General features: G+C 41.6%; 1 protein-coding gene across 2 annotated transcripts in view; it reads right to left on the bottom strand.

Moving 5' to 3' along the window:
* Window positions 1–20148, bottom strand: part of NKD1 (NKD inhibitor of Wnt signaling pathway 1) — an 88163-nt gene that overhangs the window by 18692 nt on the left and 49323 nt on the right. For both annotated transcript variants that reach the window (XM_034426485.3, XM_034426481.3), the window contains exon 4: window positions 14198–14255. In XM_034426485.3, coding sequence (XP_034282376.2) covers window positions 14198–14255 — 58 coding nt within the window. The remainder of the gene's footprint in view (window positions 1–14197; window positions 14256–20148) is intronic.

Below are 20148 nucleotides of genomic sequence, written 5' to 3' on the forward strand. Positions count from 1 at the left end.
GGACTAGTCTTGTTACACCTGGGCACAACCAGTCTTCTGAAATTCTCCAACTGTATATAGACAGTGTGCTTCAATTTCTCCAAAGAAGGAGAGGGGGCGAATCTCCAATCAGGATAAGATGTCTCCTTAAAAATGGCGGTCTCATTCCTTCTGTCCTTTGGAGAGAAGTGACCTTTGGGATTTATTGGGAATATAGGAAATTGAGGAAGCTAGATTTTTTTCCCTCAGAACATCCAAAACCAAAACATGATTTTCTTCGTAGGGCCTTAGCATGTTGTATGAACCCAACGGTCAGTGGACAAGATTGCTGTCAGGCCTGGAAACCATCTTTTTCGTTGGATCTTCAGGCCTGCCACATTTACTACTGTGGGAAACTGGGAGGGGGGATTGTATGGAGCCAGGGTGATATATAGTCATAATAACATTCCTTTCTCAGAGAGTCAAGGACATCTTGCCCTGCACCTGGAGGGATGGAACTGGGAGGCATCTCCAGTTGGGACGGTGATTGGATTGGACCACGTGATGGACATGTGGGTGCAGGGGGAAGGGACTTGAACTTTCCTTTGGGTGGGGAAAACCTGGAAGATTTCAGATTCGGGTTTTCCCAGATGTGCCAATATGACATCTCTAATAAAATGGAACTTTGAGGAAACTCAAGCCTCGGAGTTTTCTTTCGTTGGGGGTGTTACTTGAAACCCTGACAATTGCTACACTTAGTTGTGTAAGTGTAAGCCACTTACAACTGTGGCTTGGTGTGCTAGGCGAACCCTGCCAATGTTGAACTGTGGAAGACACACCGCGATGAAGCATTCTGCCTCCACAAAACGTCTCCACAAGACTGCTTCTTTATTCATCTCCGTGCTACCCAGACAAATATGGCTGCCATCTCCCATGGCAACCATCTGCATGGCCACACTAGCCTTCAACCACCTCTTGTCCGCTTGCCCATTCTGTCAGCTGATCCCAACTAGCTGATTTCTGAGCCTCAACTTTCTCAATCTGAATAATTTATTTGACTGGACGGTCAGAAGAAGACAAATGGGATCATAGAAGACAAGACATGAAGAATTAATAACGTTCTCTCTCTTTGCACTGATCATTAATTCAACCAAAGTAACCCGCGTTTTAACTTTAACTCTCTTTTTTTCCACCCTTCCTTCAAACACGCTCAGGAAAAAGAAAAATTGACAGATATCGCCAAACCATATGGCAGCTCTAAACTGCTATTAGTTCGCAATTATATCACTTCAATACCAGCTCAGGCACCTAGCTTAATTCTTTGCACTAAATAGCTTGATGAATTTATATAGCAGACAATCGTTTCTCTTTCTAATTAGTGGCCTGGCTGATAACATTTCATCAACAGCAGCAGCTAGATTAAATGCCATACTTAACCATCTTCACCTAACCTACTTTGATGTTCACTTTTCCAAGCTTCAGAATACCTTTTGGATGGAGATCAGACGGCATTAAACAGAATTACTAATTAATTAAGCAAAGTTAAATTCTAAACACTGTTTGTTCTGTTAGCCAAAAGCCTCAACAGAACAGGCTTTTCCCATCTCTGCTAAGATCAAAGGATATGTGTGTGTGTGTGTGTGTGTGTGTGTGTGTGTGTGTGTATATATATATATATATATATATATATATATATATATATATATATATATATATATATATATATATATATATATATATATATATATATATATATATATATATATATATATATATATATTCCCCCTCTATCCTAGCCCTCCCCGCTCATCCTCCTCCTTCGAAAGTTAGCAAGTTCAGTTTAGATGGAACGGAAGATGAAAATGCTCTATCACTGTGTACAGAAAAGCCTTTTTTAAATTAAAAAAAAAACACCTTCCAAATTACTGCCTCATAAAAGAAGACACACAGCTTCTGTTGGATCTCGTGACTTGGGCACCAGATGACTATTAAGGGTGCAAAAGACTCCTAAAAATGAAAAAAATGAAGGGAAAAAAACCCACCTCTGGGAGATCAGCAGATGGGGGCGAGGAGAAGGCAGTTTTTATAGCTCATCAAAAGGAGGTGCAAAACCAGAAATAGGTTATGGAACATTAGCTCGAGCAGCAGATGGTAAAACGCCTGGAGACTGATAAACTTTGGAGAACGGTCCCAGAAAAACGTCCCCAAATATAGGCAGGTTGAAGAAACGGGTGGAATGGGACAAAACCTACATTTAATTTAGTTCTGCCGGCATTTAAGCTTAAAGTAATGATAGGTTGCATAGTTATCTGTCAAGTACTGGGTAATCTTTCCTTGCTATCAAAACTGGAAGTGCCATACAAGTGGCACTCAAATATTTTGTGTGTGTGTGGGGGGGGGTCCATACAGACAGGTGATCCTTGGGTTTTTTGAAGATCTCCTACAACAGAGCCCCTAATTTAAGCAGTTCATTCACCAATAGAGAAATGACACTGATAGAAGAGAATATTTGTCGCTCAGGGTTGAACGGTGGGGTCCTCAGTGCTCTCTGAGCTGGATGTTTTCTTGCAGACGTTTCATGACCCAACTAGTTAACATAATCAGTGCTAAAAAGGGAGTGAGGTTTTGCACTGACATTGTTACCTAATTAGGTGATGAAACATCTGCAAAAAAACCACCAAGTTCAGAGAGCACCAGTAGAGACATGGTTCACATCAGTCTACCAAAGAAACACAACAAGGTCCATATTCAGCGGTGTGTGATTGTGATAGCTTATCAGGACATACATAATGGATTTCCTAAGGCTTACCTGGCTCTGTCCCACCTTTGGCTGTGTTTAACCTTGCCTGGCCTTGTCCAGTGGCTCAGGATTTTGTTAACTCCTACTGCTAACAAAAAGGGATCAAGAAAAGTGCAATAGGGAGAGGAGATCCAGCCACACACTCAGAAGAGCTGAGGTGGTGCGGTGGTTAGGGTGCAGTACTGCAGCTACTTCAGCTGACTGCTAGTTCAGCAGATCAGCAGATCAAATCTCACCGGCTCAAGGTTGACTCAGCCTTCCATCCTTCCGAGGTGGGTAAAATGAGGACCCAGATTGTTGGGGGCAATGTGCTATTTAGTATACTGTCTTTGGTGTAAGCCGCCCAGAGTCCTCAGAGATTGGGCAGCATAGAAATATGACTAATAAAATAATAATAAAATAACACAAATGGCTGTTTTGTCCCAGAGTTGCTCAGTGCTTATATAGATTTGCAATTTAAAGATATAAGCCCTTTCTCAACCCCTCCATTTTTTTTTAACGTATTTCTGTTGCCATCATCATGTTTTTTCATTTCATTTTGATTTTCGGAGGGAGGTTGTCTGGTGATCCCTTTAGGGTTATTTTATTTTGAAGTTCCCAAGGAAAACCTACACAACACTAATTTAAATGAAGGTTGTGCATAGGTAATATCATTAATAATGCAGACTTTGATCCCAACCAATCTCTCGGCTAACTTAGATGTGCCACGCGCACAAAAAAAGAAAGGAAAGAAAAAGGGCCCCACATTTGCTGTGATAACAAGAGCTCTGAAAACGCCAAGATGATGGAATAATCATATCTCCCTTTTCATCAAAATTGCTTCCCATGGGGAGAGCTGTCACTGTGATCTTCACGGAGCTCACCGTACAAAAATAAGGCTGTGGAGACCAATTTTGAGTGTCCTTCTTGTTGCTGGGAACCAACCATACAACCCATGGTCCTGCAAACCGATTTAAACATATTGTGTTTAAATATGTAAAAAAAAAAAACATATTGTCCTGGACTGGTGCTCTAAACATCTCCATCTCTTCTAAAAAGTGCAGCCCGAAGAAAAAATTATTGATATGCTGTCTGACTTTCCACATAACCTGAAAATGATTATCCTTTGTTTTTATATCATCATGAGTTTCCACTGTAGTGAAAACTCACGCCAAAGGGGAAGATATGAAGGCACCTTAGATACCTATAAAATTTTCTCTGAGGATAACCTGTCTATGATCTCTTTGGATATTCACTTTTAAAGACCCACCTTCTGGAGTAAACTAAATTTCAGGTAAAACCACACCTAGAATACTGCATCCAGTTTTGGTCACCAAACTATAAAAAAGATGTTAAGACTCTAGAAAAAGTGCAGAGAAGAGCAACCAGGATGATTAGGAGACTGGAGACTAAAACATATGAAGAACAAGTTGCAGGAATTGGGCATGGCTAGTCTAGTGAAGAAAAGGACCAGGAGAGACATGATAGCAGTCATCCAACATTTGAGGGGCTGCCACAGGGGTCAAGCTATTTTCCAAAGCACCTGAAGGCCAGACAAGGAATAACGGATGGAAACTGACCAAGAAGAGATTCAACCTAGAAATAAGGAGAAATTTTCTGACAGTGAGAACAAGCAACCCAAGGAACAGAAGTTGCCTTCGGAAGTTGTGGGACCTTCATCACTTGAGACTTTCAAGAAAAGATTGGACTGCCATTTATCAGAAATGGTGTAGGGTCTCCTGCTTGAGTTAAGGGTTGGACTAGATGATCTATAAGGTACCTTCCAACTCTGTTAATCTGTTAATCCTACCTCATTTTCCTAGACTCAAAGTTCCAGACTTATCCTTCTAGATCTTCCTTACTAAACAGGACAGGTGGTCAGGATTTCAACACCATCCCTATCCCCCTCACAAAAATAGGTTGAGATTGTTAGGAAAGGTTTGCTCCAAACCAGTTTTCCTCAGTCAGGATGTCTCTAAACGTGAGGGACCAAATTCCAAGCCATCAGATTGTTCACCTGAAACAGGCCAGCTGGTTGCCTATAAAGATAATGAATGTTTCCCGATTGTCCCAAAGGTGCTTTTTCAAGAGGCAACTTTGTTTTTCCTTGAAAACATTTTGCTTCTCATCCAAGAAGCTTCTTCAATCTTCAAGGAAAAATCGAGGAAGTCCAGTTGCCTCTTGAAAAAACACCTTAGGGACAACTATGACCTGGATGACTGAGAATCTCCATAGACATTTACCCGTTGACTTTAAATTTACTATCTTCTTTTTAACTCACAGACTAATAACAGTTCCATTAAAATTTAGGGGGAGGGGTGAAATATAAGGGGGTAGAAAAGGGAAGCTTGACTCCAAATAAATGCTAGATTGTCATTTTTTTTTCCTTCCTAGGAAAATAAAGCTGATTTGTACCACGACTACGAGGTCTGGATATGATTGAGATGAGACATCTGTTAAAGGAGAATGGAAAAAAAAAAACCTCCTTCCCCCCCTCCCCACTAAAAATACATCTCTATTTTCCATCCCTTCTTCTCAAACTGAAAACATGTGATGAAATCCCTGAAGCGACTTCAGAACTATAAAAAGTCACTTCAGTATCTGAAGCAAGTCAGAGAAATTCCACCCGCCATGCTGAGTTTTTATGAAGAGCAGATTTTAAGAGGAGGGAGGGGGTAGAAAGCTATAATCTGTCTAGGTAACAAAGGCTACCTTATTCTCTGCTTGCTGAGTAAAACTGAGGAGGTTTTTTTTTTTTTTTTGCAGCTACCCGGAGAAAAATAAGGTTGAAACAGACAATAAAGTCCCTGATAGTTTTCAATGCTCTTCAAGCTAGGACCTCAAGCTGGCTGAAGCTCTTTCCTTTTTCCTCCCCTCTTTGGCTCTTTTCTGCCCCACACTTGCTGTTAGCGTTATTTGTTACAGTTTTCCCCCCAAGAACAATGGGGTTGTTGTGCCTGAAAACATTCAGCCCCCGGGGGCTTCCAGAATTTAACCAAGCCATATGAACGTTATGAAAAGACAGCTTGCAAGTTCTCTCCTCCAATTATTTCTTGCTTTCACCCCACTCCCCGCCTTTGGGGGACAGAAAAGAGGGCTCTATAAATGCACTCGTGCGTGCATGTAGACACCCCCTCCCCTTTTCGTAGATTCTTGACTTAGATTTTAAAAACTATACTGCTCACCCTCCCTCCCACCAACCAGACTAGAGAAACTGGTGGGTTTCTGTTGTCCTTTCTCAGAAAGAAATACATAGAGATGGAAGAAGATGTTTGGCTCATATTTGGACTGCAGATAAAAGCATCCTTAACAGAAGACTTTCTACATGACAGGTGGAATTCAGCCCAAAATTTGTGTGTCTCAGTTAAGTGAGTTTTGCGACCTTTCTTGCCACAATTTTTAACTGGATCACTGCAGGTGTTATGTTAGTAACATGGTAGGTTTTTTTTTTTTTTAATTTGATTTATATGCCGCCTTTCTCCGGAGACTCAGGGTGGCTTACAATGTGCTAAGCAATAATTAAGTAAACCTGGCTTCCCTATGTTTCATATTTATGACCTTTGCAGTGTCCCAGGGGGTCACGCCAGAGGTGGGTTTCAGCAGGTTCTGACCAGTTCTGGAGAACCGGTAGCGGAAATTTTGAGTAGTTTGGATACCACTTCTGACTGGCCCCTCCCCCATCTATTCCCTGCCTCCCAAATCCCAGCTGATTAGGAGGAAATGGGGATTTTGCAGTATCCTTCCCCTGGAGTGGGGAGGGAATGGAGATTTTACAGTATCTTTCCCCTGCCATGCCCACCAAGCCATGCCACACCCACCAAGCCACACCCACAGAACCGGTAGTAAAAAAATTTGAAACCCACCACTGGGTCACGTGATCCCCTTTTGCGACCTTCAAAGTCAATGGGGAAGCCAGATTCACTTAACAACCGGGTCACTAACTGAACAGCTGCACTGATTCACTTAATAGCCAGAAAGGTCATAAAACGGGGGGGGGGACTCACTTAATAAATATCTCACTTGCAACATACATTTTGGGCTCAAGTGTGGTCGAGGACTACCTATATAGAGATGACCTTGGGGAAGGAATGGATGATCCGTGATGGGACATGAAACAACGACTCAATCTTGGGAAAATGGAAAGTCCAAGAAAGAAACTCAAAGTAATTCCTTCTTGATATTATTTGGTGTACAACGGGAGAGAAAGAAATACCGAAGACAAGATTCTTATTATTATACCCTGCAAAATGCTTATTCTTATTATTGTACTTGACAACAATAAAGTCATATTCCTGTTATCCTGGTGGCATATGTTTCCTGACCTGATCCGGAATCTTTTATAGATAGATAGATAGATAGATAGATAGATAGATAGATAGATAGATAGATAGATAGATAGATAGATAGATGATAGAATTCTTTATTGGTCAAGTGTGATTGGACACACAAGGAATTTGTCTTTGGTGCATATGCTCCAAGTGTACATAAAAAGAAAAGATACATTCATCAAGAATCATAAAGTACAACATTTAATGATTTAATGATACAACATTAAATGTTGTACCTTATGATTCTTGATGAATCATAAACAAATAAGCAATAACAAGGGAACAAATAAGCAATAAAATCATATTAGGAAACAGTCAATATAAATCGTAAGGATACCAGCAACAAGGTTACAGTCATACAGTCATAAGTGGGAGAAGATGGGTGATAGGAACGATGAGAAGATTAATAGTAATGCAGACTTAGTAACTAGTTTTAGATTATATTCTGAAACCAATCTTAGTAGATCCTTTTAGTAGCTATAAAACCTGATTATCTTTCCAGATCTACCTTAATAAATACTGCAACTTGGAATACTGCATTCAGTTATGGTTGTCACGATGTAAAAAAGATGTTGAGACTCTAGAAAGAGTGCAGAGAAGAGCAACGAAGAGGATTAGGGGACTGGAGGCTAAACCATATGAAGAACAGTTGCAGGAACTGGGGATGCGTAGTTTAATGAAAAGAAGGACTAGCGGAGACATGATAGCAGTCTTCCAATATCTCAGGGGTTGCCACAAAGACGAGGGAGTCAAGCTATTCTCCAAAGCACTTGAGAGCACTTAAAACTAAGGAGAAATTTCTTGACAGTTAGAACAATTAATCAGTGGAACAAGTTGCCTCCAGAAGTTGTAAATGCTCCAACGCTGGAAGTTTTTAAGAAGATGTTGGATAACCATTTGTCTGAAGTGGTGTAGGGTTTCCTGCCTAAGCAGGGGGTTGGACTAGAAGACCTCCAAGGTCCCTTCCAACTCTGTTATTTCTATTCTATTCTATTCTATTCTATTCTATATATAGTGTATACTCAAGCTTCCAGTTGCAATGTTTTCTAATTCTGAGAAGATCATCATGATCAAATCGAGATTAAAACTGAATCAGTCTATTTTTAATCCCTCCAAGAGCCTTAACTTCAGTATGTGGGAGAAAAGAAGATACCCCCTTTTAAAAAAAAGCCAGGTGATCCAAAAGTACTAGGACTTTCAAGGCTAAAAGAAAAAAAAAATCAAACCAGACAGAAGTTAAATTAGGCAATGATAGTCAAGAGTTTCTATTTTCCTGCTGCAGGATAAACAAAATAACTCAGCTGTAGCTGCCGAATCTCAAAACTGAGTCAACAACCTGTCCTTGTGGCTTAGAGCTTTGATGTTGACTTTTGTTCTTTCCACAAATTTTTTTTTTTTAAAAAAGGACTCATGCAACAGTCCTTTTACCAAAAGACAATCTTAATCCCAGAATCCACAGCCTTTCGCTGTTGACCGGTTAAACCAGTGAAGAAGAAAAGGATTTGATTAAGCCTTGCAGTGCAACCTTGGAAATTAAATCCAGTATCTTTTTTTGGGGGGGGGGGGGGGCTTAAGTAGAGAGGGTTTTTTTTTTATTAGTATTTTGGCTGCTGGTGCTGACTGCAGGTAACTCCATAAAGTGTGGGAAGTAATAGATCCAATTTGGAACAAAATCACTGAATTCTACTGCTTATCTAATGGGGGCTTTGTCAGATCCCTGTCGTTCTTCTATATCTTCTCGGATGAAGCATCAGTAGGTCACCAGATGTTCTAAATGTTTGGGGAGCAACATATCCAAAAATACTTTGGGGGCTAACCATAAAGGCAAGAAATACATAGACCCATCAAGGGCAGCTAAGTCGTCCGCTAGAACATAAGATTAATAGGGTTGGGAACAGGGGTGAAATCCAGCAGGTTCTGACAGGTTCTGGAGAACTGGTAGCGGAAATTTTGAGCAGTTCGGAGAGCCGGTAGAGGAAATTTTGAATAATTTGGAGAACCGGCATATACCACCTTTGGCTGGCCCCAGAGTGGGGTGGGAATGGAGTTTTTGCAATATCCTTCTCCCAGGAGTGAGGAGGGAATGGGGATTTTGCAGTATCCTTCTCCCAGGAGTGGGGAGGGAATGGGGATTTTGCAGTATCCTTCCCCTGGAGTGGGGTGGGAATGGAGATATTGCAGTATCCTTCCCCTACCATGCTCACCACACCCACCAAGCCACGCCCACAGAACCGGTAGTAAAAAAATTTGGATTTCACCACTGGTTGGAAGGCACCTTAGAAGTCTTCTAGTCCAACCCCATCCATGGCAGGAGATCGGATACCATTCCAGATTTTCTTTGTGCTCGATGAGAGGGATACACATGACCCTATCACATCTAATCCCTCCCATCAATATATCAGAAAAATCCAGAATATCACGAAGAAGAATTTTCACAGATTGTTGGTTCACAAGAAAGAAGAAGTAGGTAATGTGCTATATCAGTTTATCTGAATCTGGATTTGTTGAATAAGCTACTAGGGCTGTTACCTATCCCATAAACTACAATGGTCAAATTCACAAAGCCTATCAAGTCAAAACTAGGCAATTATGTTATTGTCAGCAAAATTATGTGAATTCCGGTTCTCTGTGATGAAAATCATGAACAGTTGGGAATTGAGTACAACTTCCCTACAGCACAGCTATAAGGCCAACCTTCTTAGATTTAGAAAACTAGGAAAGATGGAAAAAGGATCGCCAACATGATCGTCAATGTCCGATGACGGATATGGCACAAGAAGAAGAAGGAGAGATGGGTGATTGTTAAGGACTGAGATAAAAGAACACTTGGAAAATTTAGAATTGCACATCTTTTGTAGTGTACCAAGAAAGTTGCTATCTGATCATATTGTTCTTCCCCAGCTACAGACCCCAAAGAACGCAGCACACACAAAGTCTGTACAAAGCTTAGTTTACTAAATTAAATCAGTTTTTTTTTCAATCAAAGGCTGTTAATTAACTTTCTTAACAGCCTACAAGAATCCAAAGAATAAATAATCGTAATCTTACTATGGTTGGCAGAAAGCCCAGAAGCAATTTGCAGAGAATTAAATCCAGACGCGAAGGAGAGTGAACGAAGTTGTTCCCTGCAAATTGCCTCAGTTGTCGTCCTTCCTTAAATAGGCTAAGGGAGTGGCCAATTAGCCCCAAGCCTTACTCTCAAGGAGACCTCCTCCTGAGGAGCCACTCCTGCCTTTTGGCAGCTCTGTGCACCCGTGCATCGAGAAGAGGCTCCTCCTCTTCGTCCTCTTCACTTATGGGAGCTTCTGGAGGTTCTGAAGGCCCTGGCTGAATCCCCGCCTCTGGCACCACATCTTCTCCAGCCTCCTCATTGTCTAACTCGAGTGCCAGCTGCACAGGCTGCTGGCGCAGCACCACACCAGCCTCCTCGCTGTCGGAATCAGCTACTAGCTGCACAGACCGCTGTCGGGCCACAACACATATCCCTCTAAGTCACCAGGGGTTCAGTCTTGAATTGAAAGTAATGTGACTTCAAAGTGATTCAATCTTTCGCTTGATATTGAAACGGGGAGAAACAATTGCCGTCTTATCTATGGTTTAATGAAACGAGTCTACCTCAAATTGTAATTTATGAAGCTAGACCAGTGGTCCTCAATCTGTGATCCACGGACCCCTGGGAGGGGCGTGAACTCCGTGAAAAGGTGAAGAAATGTTATGATTTAAATCTGGAGTTAAGTCTTCGGTGTCCATGGCCACAAAAGCTATTGAAAGGGGGTTGCTGCTGAAGAAAAAGGTTGAGAACCACTGAGCTAGATGATTTCAGAAAGTCATTGTGATTAATCACAGGTTTGGGATCCTGTTCACACAAGACTGTAGTTAGCATTCAACTGCAACCGAAAATGAAGCAAAGCCGATAAACAATGGTTGGAAACTAATCAGAGAGAAGCAACCTGGAATTGAGGAGAAACTTCCTAACAGTGAGGACAATTAACCAGTGGAACAGCTTGCCTCCAGAAATTGTGGGCTCTCCATCACGGGAGGTTTTTGAAAAAGAGTATAGATAGGCACTTAAATGACATGGTATAGGTTCTCCTGCTTGAGCAAGGAGCTGGTCTAGAAGACCTCGAAGGTCCCTTCCAGATTCTATTCTATTCTATTCTATTCTATTCTATTCTATTCTATTCTATTCTATTCTATTCTATTCTATTCTATTCTATTCTATTCTATTCTATTCCTACTCCTACTCCTACTCCTACTCCTACTCCTATTCCATAGATAGTGCTGAACAAGGTATCCATCCATACAACAAGAAGAAAAGAAAAGTAGAACACGAGAACTCAAGTATCAACCTATCTCACTGCAGGAGAAAGTAAGAAAGTAAAAAAAAAAAAAACCTCTTCCAAAGTAAAATCTGAATCTGCCTTCTCAGAGCAAGCAACAGTGAGAACCGATCTTCTTGTGCATAAAGAAAAGATATCAAACAAAAGAGATTTCTAATGCATAAGAAGCAGCTCTACAGCTGCTGAAGATATGTTCCGAATGTTATGCTAGTCTTAATGGGAGCTTTGTTGGCTCGGTTTCAGGTCACAATATTTTTCTTTTCATTATATATTTAGTGTTAAAACATTGCAGTACAGGGAAAATGGGGGGAAAAGTGAATGTTGAAATGCAAAGACAGGACAAGGCAAGAAAGAGAAAGGCAGAGGGAAGGAAAGGAAAGGAAAGGAAAGGAAAGGAAAGGAAAGGAAAGGAAAGGAAAGGAAAGGAAAGGAAAGGAAAGGAAAGGAAAGGAAGGGAAGGGAAGGGAAGGGAAGGAAAGATAAGGAAAGGAAGAGAAGGGAAGGGAAGGGAAGGGAAGGGAAGGGAAGGGAAGGGAAGGGAAGGGAAGGGAAGGAAAGGAAAGGAAAGGAAAGGAAAGGAAAGGCAGAGGGAAGGAAAGGAAAGGAAAGGAAAGGAAAGGAAAGGAAAGGAAAGGAAAGGAAAGGAAAGGAAAGGAAAGGAAAGGAAAGGAAGCAAAGGGAAGGGAAGGGAAGGGAAAGATAAGGAAAGGAAAGGAAGGGAAGGGAAGGGAAGGGAAGGGAAGGGAAGGGAAGGGAAGGGAAGGGAAGGGAAGGGAAAGGAAAGGAAAGGAAAGGAAAGGAAAGGAAAGGAAAGGAAAGCAAAGGAAAGGAAAGCAAAGGAAAGCAAAGGAAAGGAAAGGAAAGGGGATCCACTGTTGAAATATTCTTCCAACTTTTTAAAGTGATGTCCACGTATATATTGACAATGGATTCTATACCCCAACCCAACAGGAACATCTCCGAGGGGAGTTCATAGAGGCAAAATGAGGCGAAATGCAAAAGAAAGACAAATTATTAAAATGCAAGAAACTTAAACACATTTCTATTTCTTAAACATATACCTGGAAACTCAAAGAGGTGGGGGAGAGCATCCATCCCTCTCGATTACATTTGCACAGTAACAGCCTAAGCAAAGAAACAACTTTTTTTTTTTTTAGGAAGGTGCCTGAAAGTTATGAAAACAGACACTTCTCAAAGATTAGGAAGACAAAAGACACGGAGGCAGAGGAGACACTCTCTGTAATGAGCAAACTCAGATAATGAGGCAGGGGATTGCATATAAAATGGGCCTCCTGAATACCAAGGGGTTGTCAGAACGCCTGCGGAGGAGAAACTGAACTTGGCAAATGAATAAAATAAATAAAGAGGAAGAGAAAACCTAGGAATCTTCCTGTTTCTTTCTTCCTCACCCCAAAACACCTCGGTGAGCGTTGATTATGCTCACCGACCGCCGAATGCAACAGATTTGGGAGACAAATGAGAAGAGGGAGAAGAAAGAATGGAACAAAAGATGGAAGGATTCCACTACAGGTAGTCCTCGACTTACGACAGTTCATTTAGTGACCATTCAGAGTTACCACGGCACTGGAAAAAGTGACTTACGACTGGTTTTCACACTTATGATCGTTGCAGTATCCCCGCGGATTTGCATTCGGATGCTTGACGACTGGTTCATATTTATGACGGTTGCGGCGTCCCCAGGGTCGCGTGATCTCAGTTTGCGACCTTCTGACAAGTAAAGTCAATGGGGAAGCTGGATTCACTTAACAACAATGTTGCTCACTTAACAACTGCAGGGATTCACTTAAGGACCGTGGCAAGACAAGTCGTAGAATGGGGTTAAAGCTCACTTAAGGAATTTTTGTCACTTAGCGACATAAATGTCGGGCTCCATTGTGGTCGTCAGTCGAGGACTACTTGTACAGATCTTCCTTGTAGGGTTTCTCCAGGTAGCTCCATCCTTAATAATGAAGATCTTGTTCGTTTTGTATAAATTGCTCATAGGATTCAAATAAGAATTCAATTTTTAAAAAGGAAGCCCATGAGCAGTGGAGAGAAAGGAAGGCCAGAATAAACAAAGAAATATATGACTAAGGCAGTGGTGAAATGTAAAATTTGTTACTACTGGTTCTGTGGGCGTGGCTTGGTGGTGGTGGGGTAATGTGACTGAATGGGCGTGGCCAACTTTTTTTTTCTTTTTTACTTTTAAAAGCATTTTTTCTACAACCTCTTCGACCAAAGAGGTTGTAAAAAAAAAATCCTTTTAAAAGGCTCTGACAATCCCAGCTGAGCCGCGCGATCGTCAGAGGCTTTTTTTTTTTTGCTTTTAAAAGCATTTTTTCTACAACCTCTTCAAGAGGTTGTAAAAAAAATGCCTTTAAAAGGCTCTGGCGATCCCAGCTGAGTTGCCTGATCATCAGAGCCTTTTAAAAGCATTTTTTTGGCTGAAGAAAAAAATGCTTTTAAAAGTAAAAAAACAAAAAAAAAGCCTCTGATGATCGCGCAGCTCAGCTGGGCATGGGGGAGGGGCAGGGATTTTTGCTATCGGTTCTCCGAACCAACTGCTGCCATCGCTTCCGGATCAGGCGATCCGGTCTGAACTGGGAGCATTTCACCCCTGGACTAAGGCTTGGAACCAAAAATATTACAAGGTGGGCCAGATGACAAGCAGGATATTTCTTTGCCCCTCCCCCCCAATGCACGTTGACCAACGTACATCCTTGTGCTTGGGGGAAAAATATCAAGAGAGACAAATGTTTGCTTTTGTTATGTGTATATATATAAAAAATCACCTTCGAGATGAAAATGTTCGTTTTCAAGCGCCTCCCTGAAAATTTCACCAGCTGCCTCCTGTACAGGGAAAGAAAAAAAAAGAGATGTCTGTTAGTTTATTTCATATTAAAAAAAAAAAATTATTTTTATTTGGCACTCACATTAATCAAGCACAAAAACAGCACCCGGTTAAAAAGTCAACACTGAGTCTATAAAGCTAATGGCACTCGGCTTCACAACCATCAAAAGTGACAACGGCACTGGAAAAAGTGACTTAGAACCCAGTCCTCACACTTACAACTGGCACCGCCTCCTCACAGTCACAGAATTCAGGCACTTGGCAACCGGAATATATGTACAAACATGGCAGGTGTACCGGGTCACGTGACCACCTTCTAGAACCTTCCCAACAAAGTCCGTGAGGGAAACCAGAATAGAATAGCATAGAATAATGAATAGAAATAGAATAAAATAAAATAATGAATAGAATAGAATAGAATAGAATAGAATAGAATAGAATAGAATAGAATAGAATAGAAACAGAAATAGAAAAAAATAACGAATAGAATAATGAATAGAAATAGAAATAGAATAAAATAAAATGATGAACAGAATAATGACTAGAATGACTAGAAATAGAATAAAATAAAATAATGAATAGAATAGAGTAGAATAATGAATAGAATAGAATAGAATAATGACTAGAAATAGAAATAGCATAGAATAAAATAATGAATAGAATAAAATAAAAATAATGAATAGAATAGAATAATGAATAGAATAGAATAGCTTTATTGTCACTTTGAATGTACACCAATCAGCATACAATAAAATGAAATTACATTGCATATTACTGCGTGACTCACTGAACAATTGCAGTGACTCGTTTAACAACCGTGGCAGAAAAAACCATCATAAACGTGGCCGCAACTCACTTAACCACTGGCTCAGCAGTGGAAAGTGTGGTTGTGGATCCAAGTGTGGTTGTATGTTGACGACTACAATTTACTATCTAGCCCAAATTCATCCAGGTGGTTTCTAAGGTTGGATGGGGATTCAGCCTGGATCTCCACAATCTCAATTCTGAACCCTTAGATCTGCGCTTTGAAAAATTAGCAGCTTTGCCCACACATTTTGTAAATACAATTCCAAAATGGAACCTTAAAACCAGCCCGTTTTAAGACTTTCCTGAGCCTTAAAACCAGTAAAGATGTATTTTTTTTAAAAAAAAAGGTTTTTTAAAATAGATCTTTACTGTACATTTTTAGAAGACCGTGGCCTTTTAAAAAATGTAAACAATTCATTTACTCCTTTTAAAACCACTACCGCATTGGTAATGTATGGTAATAATAGGGAGTATGTTAGCATGGTAATTTGTAAAAAAATAAGAGAGCTTCTAGAGGGGAATAAAAATATATTTTTCCCCAATTTCTCTCCTTTTTTAAAAAGAAAAAAAAATTACATGCTCCCCTCAGCCCTCCGAGCATTCGTTTATGTTTACCATTCCCCATTTCTGTACTCGTTAGTTATTTGTTTAACTGAGCTGATAATTATTGACAATTCAGGCTTCGCTTCTTAAATTTCCTCTCCTCGAGGTGGGTATTATAACGAGAACTTCCAAATAGCTGTTTTGTTGATTTCTGCAAGAGCATCAATACGCTTATTAATAGCCTATTAACCGAATGTTCTTTTCTAAAACCGACCATGCTAATCTTTGTGCCTTTCAGAGCCACCGCTGGGTAACTGGAGTGCATCAGCTGTCAATTAAAATTTTGCTCTCTGTGGTGCCTGTCTGATTATGCCATGCATCATCTCAGACAGACTGGCATTTCTTTCATAGAACTGTGTGTGTGTGCAGACAGACAGAATCATCATCTTCTTCTTCTTCTTCTTCTTCTTCTTCTTCTTCTTCTTCTTCTTCTTCTTCTTCTTCTTCTTCTTCTTCTTCTTCTTCTTCTTCTTCTTCTTCTTCTTCTCCTCCTCCTCCTCCTCCTCCTCCTCCATCTTCTTCTCCTCCTCCTCCTCCTCCTCTTTCCTCATCTCCTCTTCTGCTTCTATTGCTTCTTTTCTCCTTCTCCTCTTCCCCTTCCCCTTCCTCTCCTCCTCCTCTTCTGCCCCTCCCCCACCTCCTCCTCTTTTCTCTTCTCTCCCTCCTTCTCCTCCTCTTTCACTTCTACTGCTTTTCTCCTTCTCCTTCCTCTTCCCCTTCTCCTTCTTTCTCCTCCTCCTCTTTTGCTTCTACTACTTCTTTTCTCCTTCTTTTTCTCCTTCCTCTCCTCCTCCTTCCTCTCCTCCCCATCCCCCACCTCCTCCTCCTTCCTTTCCCTTTCTCCCTCTTTCCTTCATTCTCCTCCTCCTCTTTTGCTTCTACTGCTTCTTTTCTCCTTTTTCTCCTTCCTCTCCTCCCCCTTCCCCACCTCCTCCTTCTTCCTTTTCCCCTTCTCCCTCTTTCCTTCTTTCTCCTCCTCCTCCTCTTTTGCTTCTACTGCTTTTCTCCTTCTCCTTCTTCTCCTTCTCCTTCCTCCCCCCCTCTTCCCCCTCCTTCTTCCTTTTCCCCTTCTCCCTCTTTCCTTCTTTCTCCTCCTCCTCCTCCTCCTCCTCTAGATGTTCAGACTGGATTGCCAGATGTTCAAACTGTTGTTGATGTTATGATGATGATGTTGATTCCAAGAATCTAGGAAGAAATCTTCACTTCTCCAGGCAAAGGGATATCAGTACACCCTTACTATTGCTTTTAAAACAGCCCCAGAGAGAAAACATCACCCTCTTTGCAAAGATAACCCCGAATCAGATTCCAAGGAGAAAATAATCACATAGATTTTTCAATTGAAATCAAGGGAAGGGGGCTAAGGGTCACCAAGCTCCCTGTAGAAAGCCAGGTATCAGTTCTGAAAGAGGGGTAAAAAAAATGATGGTAATTGCCACCGCAGTTCCTCTCTAAGGATGTTGGATTAAAATCTGCCGAATTTTGAGACGGGAAATTAGAAATTGTAATCCAATACCCCTGGAGCAATGTTTGTCAAACTCGACAACTTTTAAGATGTCTGGACTTCAGCTCCCAGAATTCCCCAGCTGCTTGGCTGGGGATTTCTGGGAGTTAAAATCCAACAAATCTGAAACTGGCCAAGGTCGACAAACTCTACAAACATGGAGAATAATTGGAGAAGGAAAACTCCACCTAACAATAACCAGATCTCCATTCTAATTTGGAAAAAAGAGTGCAGTGCATTTATTTTGAAGTTAAGAATACATTTATTCCAAATACATTTATTTCACCCTTCACTTGCCTTAAGAGAACAGTAATTGTGAGAGGTCCCTGTTCTCTCTAAACTAGCAACAGGAGGGTACAGCATCTTTCCTTAAAAAGCAGCTTAAACCCAGGGGAACTTTTATTTTAGCAAAAAATGACAGCTAAGGAAGGAAGTGTCATCAGTGTGAAAAAATGAGCACAACATCACCAGACAGAGATATTGTGTGTGTGTGTGTGTGTGTGTGTGTGTGTGTGTTTTCATAGATTTTCACAGGTACAGGTATGCGAGTCTTGGCATATTCGGGTCTTTTGCCATGTAAGATTGAGAGTATCTTGGTGACGTTTCGACGAGGTCCCACTCGTCATCTTCAGGCTGGTGTCTTCGGCTTCGTGCTTGTGCGAGGAAAGCGTGATCGGAGATGCTGTCTCTCTATAAATACCGGTGGGGAGGTGGGGAGTGTTGGCTTGGTTGTTGTAAGCAGGTGGGTTGGCTGTGTTGTTACATCTTGATTAGTAGATGGAGTTGATGTTTGCAGATTAGTTGGCTGTTTCGTAACATCCTGTGTGGCCGAGGTCCTAGCTGTGTGCTCATTAGCCTTTTGTGTTGTAACGACCTGGGTAATGGGATGCGCTTTGCTTGCACGAGCACGAAGCCGAAGACACCAGCCTGAAGATGAGGAGTGGGACCTCGTCGAAACGTCGCCAAGATACTCTCAATCTTACACGGGAAAAGACCCAAATACGCCAAGACTTGCATATATATATATATACACATATATACAGTGGGCGTGCGTATATACATATATGTATCTCTATATATGTGGCGTGGTCTAGAGGTGGAGCTCTCCCCTCATAATGTGGAGGCTGTGAGTTCAATTCTAGGGAGCGGCAGATATTTCTCTCTCCGGGCACAATGAGTTATTGTCTGCTGCCAACTCCCTGTAGGCATCAGGAAGAGCATCTGGCCAGTAAATGCTCATGCTTCCTTCAGTCACCCTGACTCCATCCCAATACAGGGGATTGCAGGCCCATTAAAAGGAATCTGTGTTTCTGTGTGTGTGCGTATTGTGTGTCTACACAACACACATGTATATGTATATACATACATCCATGTCTTCTAACTGAACCCGAAACGAACCAGTTAAGGCAGTGGTGAAATCTGAACCAGTTTGCTACCGGTTCGCTGGCTGTGCGCGCATGTGCACTACAAGTCAAAAGGAAGCTTGGGAAGGTAAATAGAACAGCGAGGGGGGGGAATCAGCTGTGGCACATGATCTTGGGAATCTATTTTTTAACTTTTTAAAAGCATTTTTTACTATCAGTTCGGGCGAATAAGTAGTAAAAGAGTGCTTTAAAAAAGTTTTTAAAAAGGCTTGGATGATCACAGCTGTGCCGCGCGATCGTCCGAGCCTTTTTTAAAACTTTCTTAAAGCATTTTTTTACTACCTATTTGCCCGAACCGGTAGTAAAAAAATGCTTAAAAAGTAAAAAAGAAAAAGTTGGGCTGAGCACCAGAGGTGGGTTTCAGCAGGTTCTGGAGAACCGGTAGTGGAAATTTTGAGTAGTTCGGAGAACCGGTAGTAAAAATTCTCACTGGCCCCGCTTCCATCTATTCTCTGCCTCCTGAGTCCCAGCTGATCGGGAGGGAATGGAGATTTTACAGTATCCTTCCCCTATCATACCCACTAAGCCACTGCCCACCAAGCCATGCCCACAGAACCGATAGTAATAAAAATTTTGAAGCCCACCTCTGCTTAGCACCAGAGAGAAATGACTAGAGATGTAGCTGCTCGCTGGGGGGGGAAAGACTTGTGTCTTTTTTTACAACTAAGTGCTCCAGTGAAGAACAGATGGGATGATCCGATGGGAGGAGACCCGGGGAACTTGAGAGAAGACCACAACTGTTCTAAGCCTTTTCTTGGCAGCCTTCAAGATCCCGGACGGACCCCACCCTATCCCAGTTCTGTCAGTCCTAATCCAGCCTGCCTCCCAACAGGTGCTCCCTACTATGAGAAGGCAGGCTGTGGTTTTTATCCTGGTCAATTGTCACTGCAAATAAATAAACCTTCCCTGGGCAAATGAGAAAGCTTGTTTACCCCATAACCAAAACACAGGTGTAGGACTTTGACTAGGGAACTAATACAACTCTATAAATCTGTCAGCAGAAGGTGTGGGAAGAACAGATGGCTTGCATTTGCTCAAAGACCGGTCCTGGGATTCTCTGGGTTTCCTTTCCCACCCAGACTTGCAAGTATGTCAACTCTTTCTTTCTTTCTTTCTTTCTTTCTTTCTTTCTTTCTTTCTTTCTTTCTTTCTTTCTTCTTTCTTTTTCTTTCCTTCCTTCCTTTCCTTCCTTTTTCTTTCTTTCTCTTTCTTTTTCTTTCTCTCTCTCTCTCTCTTTCTTTCTTACCTCCCTCCCTTCTCTTTTATCCTTCCCTTCCCCCTTTTCTTTCCTCCTTTCTTTTCCTTTCTTGGATTTCAGAGGATTAAACAATTTGGAAATGTAAAACGAGGAGGAGGAAATGCCTGAGGGAGGGAGGGAGGGAGGGAGGGAGGGAGGAAGGGAGACAGGGAGAGAGGGAGGGAGGGAGGGAGGAAGGAAGGGAGGGAGGGAGGGAGACAGGGAGGGAGGGAGGGAAGGAGGAAGGAAGGAAGGAAGGAAGGAAGGAAGGAAGGAAGGAAGGAAGGAAGGAAGGAAGGGGGAAAAAAATCTACCCCAGC

The sequence above is a fragment of the Pantherophis guttatus genome, chromosome 11 (genome assembly GCF_059756535.1).
Source record: "Pantherophis guttatus breed Tessera chromosome 11, ASM5975653v1, whole genome shotgun sequence".
Taxonomy (NCBI): domain Eukaryota; kingdom Metazoa; phylum Chordata; class Lepidosauria; order Squamata; family Colubridae; genus Pantherophis; species Pantherophis guttatus.